The following is a 7,391-nucleotide window of genomic DNA, read 5'->3' as shown; positions in this document are numbered from 1 at the left end:
TCCTTGACCGCCTTGTCGTTCTCGTCCGCCTCCACACGACGCTTGGAGCTCCTTCACGATGGGGTGAGAGGGGTTGATTTCCATTGTTTTCTTTGACATCATGTACGCGGACATGCTCGAGTCGCGAAGCGCCTGGTTGCGCATGATCTGCTCCATGTGCGCACTCCAGCCAAACTCTGACGTCACGAGAATGCACGGCGACGTTGCCAGGCGCTCCGAGACCACAACCTTCTCCACCTTGTCTCCCAGCACCTCTTTCATCGTCTTGCACAGCCGCTCGAAGGCAGCTTTCTCCCTCCTCTCGCTGCTTCTTTTCCTCCTCGGACTCCTCAAAGTGGACGCCCTCCTTCGTCAGGCATGCGAACTTCTTGTCCTCGAAGTCCTTCACCTGCTGCATCACGTACTCATCAATGGGCTCCGTCATGAATAGCACCTCAAACCCGCGGCGCCGCGCCTGCTCAATGAACGGAGAGGTCTCCAGCTTCTTTTTGCTGTCACCAGTCACATAGTAGATGCACTTCTGTCCCTCCTTCATGCGCGTGACGTAGTCCTTCAGTGTTGTCATCTCCTCCCCAGACTCTGAGCTGTGGAAGCGCAGAAGTTCCATCAGCTTCTTGCGGTTCGCACTGTCTTCGTGGATACCCAGCTTGATGTTCTTTCCGAACTGCTCGTAGAACTTCTTGTAGTCCTCCTTGTTCTCTGCAACCTCCTCGAACAGCTCCAGTGCCTTCTTCACGATGTTCTTTCGGATCACCTTGAGGATCTTGTTCTGCTGCAGGTTTTCACGTGAGATGTTCAGGGGGGGTCCTCGCTGTCCACAACACCGCGCACCCCGAGCCACTCCGGGAGGGGGGGTGGCGTTGTCCATGATGAACACGCGGCGCACGTAGAGCTTTGTTTTTTTGCGCTTCTTGTTTGGCTCAAACATGTCAAATGGCGCACGCTTCGGCACAAAGAGGATCGCGCGGAACCCAACTGTCCCTCCACAGAAAAGGGGTTGGTCGCGAGGGGGGGGCCCCCCCAGTTGTTCGAGAGGTTTTAAAGGCGGCGTACTCCTCCTTCGTCACATCCTTCGGGTCGCGTGTCCAGAGTGGTTTGTGCTTGTTCTGCACCACGAACTCCTGCGTCACCTCCTTCACCTTCTTGGTCTTCTTCTTCTTTTCTCCCTCCTCGTCCTCCTTGACCTCTTCCACCTTTGGCTCCTCGCCATCCTCACCCTCCGTCTTCTTGGCTGCGGCCTCTTCGTCCTCATCCTCATCTGTCACCTCCTTTTCCGTGGTCTTCTCCACCAGGAGCTCAATGTCGTAGCCAATGAACTCGGAGTGCTTCTTGATGAGGTCCTTGAGGCGTCGCTCCTCCAGGTACTCCTGCTGGTCCTCCTTCAGGTGCAGGATGATGCGCGTGCCGCGCTTCAGATCGCAGTCTGGGACCGCCGTCACAGTGAACGTACCGCCGGCAGATGACTCCCACATGTATGCGTCGTCGTCGTTGTTCTTCGACACAACAGCCACGCGGTCTGCCACAAGGTATGCCGAGTAGAAACCAACACCGAACTGACCGATCATGCTCATGTCGCCACCTGCCTCCAGCGCCTCCATGAAGGCCTTTGTACCGGAGCGCGCAATTGTGCCCAGATTGTTCACCAGATCCGCCTTGGTCATACCGATGCCAGTGTCCTCCACCGTCAGCGTCTTGTTTGTCTTGTCAGGGATCACACGAATGTGCAGGTGTGGCTCATCGCCGAGGACTGCCGGGTTCGTCAGGCTTTGGTAGCGGATCTTGTCGCACGCATCAGACGCATTGCTGATCAGTTCACGAAGAAAAATTTCCTTATTTGAATAAAAGGTATTAATTATCAGGCTCATCAGCTGATTAATCTCAGCCTGGAACGCGAACGTCTCCGCCATTTTTCTTGTGGTTGATTGGGGATTATGTTGTGTTTGTATTTTTTTTCCTGTTAAGGACAAAAGCTTTACGAATGCTGGGGCAAGTGGTGCAGGCAAGCAGTAAAACAGTCACCAAAGCACACAGAGAAAAGAAGAAAAGAGAAACAAAAGAGAGAGAGGAAGAGAGAGAAAACCGGGTGCACCGCAAGCGACAGTAGCAGCAAAAAAAAAAAGGCAGCCACAACGACAATAGGCCTTCCCTTCGCTCTTTGTCCTGCCAATGGCAGAGCGGGAGAGGGCGGCACAAGGACACACACAGAGACAAGTGGCAGATTAATAATAATAATAATAATAATAATAATAATAATAATAATAATAATAATAATAATAATAATAGAGGCAGGTGTACAACATCTTCTTTACCCACAAATGCAAAAGCAGAAGGGAACGATATTTATTTTGTTATGGACTCACCGATATATCCAATAGTCGTTTTTTTACACAATGGTAGAGGAAAAATGATGTGATACCCGGGATATTTTGACGCTATGTAAGTTTTGACGTTTGTCTTGGTAAGAATACCGAACCTTGCTTTATATCTCATTTCAAAAACATACGACCCCTTAATTGCACCACAAACATGCCATTCTTACCTAAGTAAGTTTCGTTTACATTTATGACGATTCTGTGTCGTTTAATAGTGATGAGAGGTTTATGTTGCATTTCTTGATTTTGCATTCATCTGTTTTTTTATTTTTTTTTTCCTTCCTGGACCTCAACTATCCGTTGTTTTGTTTTTTACTTGGTTAGTGTTGTAATGAATCGAAAATATTATCGGATTACCGTGCATCTGAATTATTTTTAGTGCATTGGTTTCGTCGATTTTCTTCCTAGTTGCATGTATGTCGATAGTTACGTATTTGCTTGTATTGGGAGGTATACGCCAGAGATGATGTACGTGTTACTTTGTGAGTAATATTTGTTTTTTCTGAAAGCTTGTACTAATATACTAAAAAGCAAGAAGAGAAAATAAATGAGGAGCATTTATTAAAGAGAGATACATTTGGGAACGGTATACCTTACTATGTTTTCTGCTATTCATTATGGATTTTGCAGAATTTAAAAAAGTTTTTATCGGCGTGAGAAAACGGGCATGAGTGTGTTATAGCCCTTTTTTCTCCCAATTTCTCTACTTTTCCCCCACTTCCATCATTTATTAGTTGCTTGATGTATCTTTGTTGGTTTCAGCAGTTTGTGTTAGAGGGGTCAATTGCCCTACACGCAGGTTTAGTTATGATATAAAAATTTTTGTAGAGTGTGTACAGGTGAGAAAATAGTGGGGTATGGATCTAGTGAGCACATAAAATGAAGTTAAGAATTATTTGTTCCATCTGGATGTGTGTGTCTTTCAGTGACAAAAAAAGAGACAATGTAGGGATGGCGAAGAGATAATACCACGTCTAAAAAAAAAAAATTACCAAAAACGCAATAACAAAATATATATAGAAGAAAGTACATACCAAACATAATAAACAATTCTTTTCTTTTTTTTCCCTTTTATGCATAAACAGATGTGGAGGGGTAAGGGTGGTGACACATCTGTTAAAATATCTATCGGAGTTCCTCTTCCAGTAGTGAAACCGGTGGCGGTGGTGTGGCACTTTTGGTTCGCTGCAAAGGCATAGCTGGACCAAATACACGCCAAAACTTCAATGTCTCATCTTGAGCAGCACAAATCCGTTCCATGTCAGGTGCAAGCGTTAAGCATAAAATGTCCGCTTCGCAATTTGGTGAACTGAGTGTACCGATAAGATGAAATTTGTTGGTTTGACGAACTTGAATCTGTCCACTTCCTCGATGGGATGTTGCCAATTCACCTACTCCTTGAGGTGATACGATGCCGCTAATGGGATATAGCGTGTTAATTGCTCGCGTGATGAAGTGTGTATCTGTGGTAGTTCCCTCTTCATCACCTCGCATCGATGATGGCAGATTTATCATGGGCGCATGTGTATCTACGTAACACAGCATACCATCCTCCCCTCCAGTGTACATCTTACTACGTTTATCGGGATTCCACAAAATAGAATTTACGGGGCCGCGGTGGACCTTGTCAAAGGTGTAGCGTGGACAACTACTGCGTCGTGCGTCCCACACACGTACCGCACCGTCTGCTCCTCCTGAAGCCAAATAGAAGGGCTCTTCTGTGCAATAGTTGAGGGAAGTTATACCACTGGTATGACCCTCATACACTGAAATCAAGGCTTGTTTCGCACGGAGATCAAATATGTATACACCTCCACAAGCTGTACTACTGCCAATGGAGAGAAGGGGGCCATTCACAGCAAGATGGGTAAACTCTGCCCCAGATGGAAGTTGTACCCGAAGTGTTCGCAAAAATTCTTCTCTACGACAGTCATAAATTGCCGTTGTACCTTCATCCAAGACAAGTGCAGTGCATGTACATTTGTGTATCCAATGAACTGCACGAATTTGCATATTTTCCTGTAGTTGAACAATTCTAGAAGCCTGCGAAGTTTCAGAATTCCATCCATAGAGGCAATTCTTAAGACCTATGATAAGTTTGTTATTAGTTCCCCAATGAAGAAGTTGGGAGGCATCTCCTGGAAATTCCGGTGCATCAAGTACTCTCTCAGGATTAGTGAAAAGTACTCGTTGTGGCGTAGATTTACAAGGCTTTAGACGTTTTAGCATAAGCGTCCTACCTGTTGGAGAGGCATCCAACAGTCTTGGGTTAGACATCTGACCCATAATTCTGCCCGTACCTCGTTCATATATGTTACCATTACCATCACTACGAGATGACATACCTCCACTTCCACAATTACTACTACTAACAGGAACACCAGATTTTGGTAATCCTTTACGATTATAAACACCGCATATATTATCAAAACGTAGTACATCTCCACCAATCTTGCGGTTACCTTGTGTACTCTCACTACTCAACTGCTCAGCAAGGACTTCGTTGTAAATGGATGTAGCGTAGGATGAATCGTCAGAAACAAAGGACTCTGAGAAAGCGCTAGAGTATGAAGTTGTGGCGGAGAGTGGGAGTGAACGTCCACCACCACCACCACCACCACCTCCTCCTCCTCCTCCGGTAGTTGATATGGTAGATGTGGCGGTAGTTGTTATTATGTTGGTTGTTTTTGTCCTTGCCGTGGCGGTGAGGTTGTAGGAGGAAACAGCCATATCCATTACTTCACGCTGTGGAATGTGTCGTGAGAGACGCACGCGTGGTACGTTCTCGTCATCATCGTCCTCTACACAGCCGCCGCTGCCGCTACCGGGTGAGCGAAGGAACACTTGCAAGTTATTCGCTGATAGCTCCTGCAGGGATGTACTGCCAACAATACGCGATCGTCGCTTACCGGAAGGTCGTCCCGATGGTGTGGAATCCAATTCTGCCTGTGCCCACTGCCGCATTTCGCCACTATTTCTCTTTCTCCCTCTCTTTTCTATATACAAATATAAATATCTCACGTACACACGCACGGTCTCTCTCTCTCTCTCTCTCTCTCTTTTTTTTTTTTTTTTTTGCCTCCCTCTGTTCTTATAAAGTGAAGAATAAAAGATGAGTAGAACAAAATCAAAGGAAATGAAAAAAAAAGTGAAACCGTCGACAGCAGAAAAAAAAAAAATAAATAGAAATAAATAAATAAATTACTTAAATATGGAAAATGAGAAGTAATACTGTAAAAAATATTAATGTGCGGTAAAAGCAACATCAATTCTCCCCATGGGTGACAAAGCATAACATCACACCTATTAGCAAACAGCTTCCAAAGGTCATCAATATTACCAAGGATAAAAAAACACACTCGCTTAGATGTGTCATAACTTGATCTGTTACGTTCCTTCTTCCCATCCCACCTCCCCCACTCTGTCCCCACTAGATCAGATGACTTGAATTATCTCTTTTTCTTTCATTCCATATTTGTAATACACTTTGCCATCCTTGTCTTTTTTTTTTGTGTTTAATCTTTTTTTTCTTCTTCATTCTAACATCGGTTATTACTTCTTCTGAGGGGGAAGAATGGGGTTAAATACATCTCCACGGAGTGCCTGTTGTCGTTCAGCAAGGTGTAGACAGAGATGTCGCATAAGGTTATACATCTCTCCATCACTACTTTTTGGTAACAAAGACTCAGCAAAAAATGAAAATATATCCCAGTAATAATCGGGAGGTACAAAGAATCCAAGTCGTGCGAGCAATACTACTGCCATTACATCACCAGAAAGCACAGAAACTAGAACGGGTGTTGTGGAATGAGTAAGCATGTTTTTCACAGGATGTAACGGACGATCATCACGATATTCAAAAAAATGCACAAACTGCTCAAACTGAGTGTGTCGTTTTTTCCAACGTTTAGATATTTCTGTAAAGATTCGTGTGCGATTATCACGAATCCAGTCAAACTTTAAAATAGAATTAAGAGTTTGCCAATCTTCGTGGGATATGACACTAGGAAGCGGTAGATGGTAACCTTCACCACAGAGATACTCTTTGATGCGATTTACCACATTAGGATGTTGTTCAGCCAGTAAACGGAGTCGTAAAGAGCTTTGCCGTGCCTCGAATACAAGTGCTAACTGTAGAAGACCCAAAACAACATCACCAGATTGAAGCAATAAGGCCCCAAGACGACTAGATGCTGCTTTTCGCACTGCAGAGGATATAACCTCCTGTATGATAGGACAACCTTCCAAGCCATCTTGGCATTGATTGGGATGTGGTAAAACACTTCTAGTACTGCTACTCAGAGTGTTAGGCTGAACTCGAGAGCTCCAAAGAGGTGTTTTAGCATTAGTACTACACTCTCCACTCCTAACAAGGGTTACTACGTGATCCACATTTAGAAACTCAAGAGCACTAGGAAGTTTTACGAGACTAACAAAGTTCACTGGAGCAGGTGGAATCAATTTTATTTTCGCCAAAGAAGCCGATCGAATGTTCTCAACAACTGAAAGCTCAATCTCTTTTAACGCAGCACGGCTGTACACTTGGCGTTGATTTTGGGAGCGGGCAAATGTGGGGATGAACGGCCTCGCATCAGGATTCATAGGCGGGGCCTTGAGTAATAATAAGTCAAAAAAGAATAATAAGAGACAAAATATAGAAGGAGAGTTTTTTTTCTTTCCGAAGCACAACAAAAAAAAAAAGAAATTATAACACCCGAAGATCTAGTAATAATAATAATAATAATAATAATAATAATAATAATAATAATAATAATAATAATAATAATAATAATAATAATAATAATAATAAACGATGCAGATGAACCTCCATCTTATTTGTGGAATATACAACTATAACACTTGAGATACAAAGAAAAAAAAAGAAAAATATTGTGGATGTAAGACTATATAAAGGTAATATTGCTCATACATATGGTATCGTTACGTCAATAAAATTGCATAGAGTTTACTTGTAACGTAACACCATTAACCAAGATTTCGGTTTCCCGCTTCCTGCTT

At 43.8% G+C, this 7,391-nt stretch overlaps 4 protein-coding genes across 4 annotated transcripts; all 4 read right to left on the bottom strand.

Annotated features, from left to right (window-relative positions):
- LSM04_001881 (Heat shock protein Hsp90 family) lies at positions 1–928 on the bottom strand (the record flags this gene model as incomplete). The annotated part of the gene is made up of 1 exon (XM_067335808.1): positions 1–928. A coding segment is annotated over one exon (928 nt), but the record flags the coding sequence as incomplete, so codon positions are not given.
- Position 929: 1 nt separating this feature from the next.
- Positions 930–1,907, bottom strand: LSM04_009120 (Heat shock protein Hsp90 family; the record flags this gene model as incomplete). Its single annotated transcript, XM_067335797.1, has 1 exon — positions 930–1,907. The coding sequence occupies one exon, from the start codon at positions 1,905–1,907 to the stop codon at positions 930–932; it is 978 nt and encodes a 325-aa protein (XP_067186691.1).
- A 1,590-nt stretch (positions 1,908–3,497) lies between these two features.
- On the bottom strand, positions 3,498–5,336 carry LSM04_002156 (WD40 repeat; the record flags this gene model as incomplete). The annotated part of the gene is made up of 1 exon (XM_067335785.1): positions 3,498–5,336. One exon carries the CDS (start codon positions 5,334–5,336, stop codon positions 3,498–3,500), a length of 1,839 nt encoding a protein of 612 aa, XP_067186560.1.
- Positions 5,337–5,924: 588 nt separating this feature from the next.
- LSM04_001880 (uncharacterized protein) lies at positions 5,925–6,974 on the bottom strand (the record flags this gene model as incomplete). The annotated part of the gene is made up of 1 exon (XM_067335774.1): positions 5,925–6,974. One exon carries the CDS (start codon positions 6,972–6,974, stop codon positions 5,925–5,927), a length of 1,050 nt encoding a protein of 349 aa, XP_067186554.1.
- Between the last annotated feature and the right edge of the window lie 417 nt (positions 6,975–7,391).

This window comes from Trypanosoma melophagium (genome assembly GCF_022059095.1).
Source record: "Trypanosoma melophagium isolate St. Kilda chromosome Unknown ctg7segment0, whole genome shotgun sequence".
Lineage (NCBI taxonomy): Eukaryota > Euglenozoa > Kinetoplastea > Trypanosomatida > Trypanosomatidae > Trypanosoma > Trypanosoma melophagium.
The sequence above is the reverse complement of the archived record's forward strand: the minus strand, read 5'-3'. Positions and strand labels throughout refer to the sequence as shown.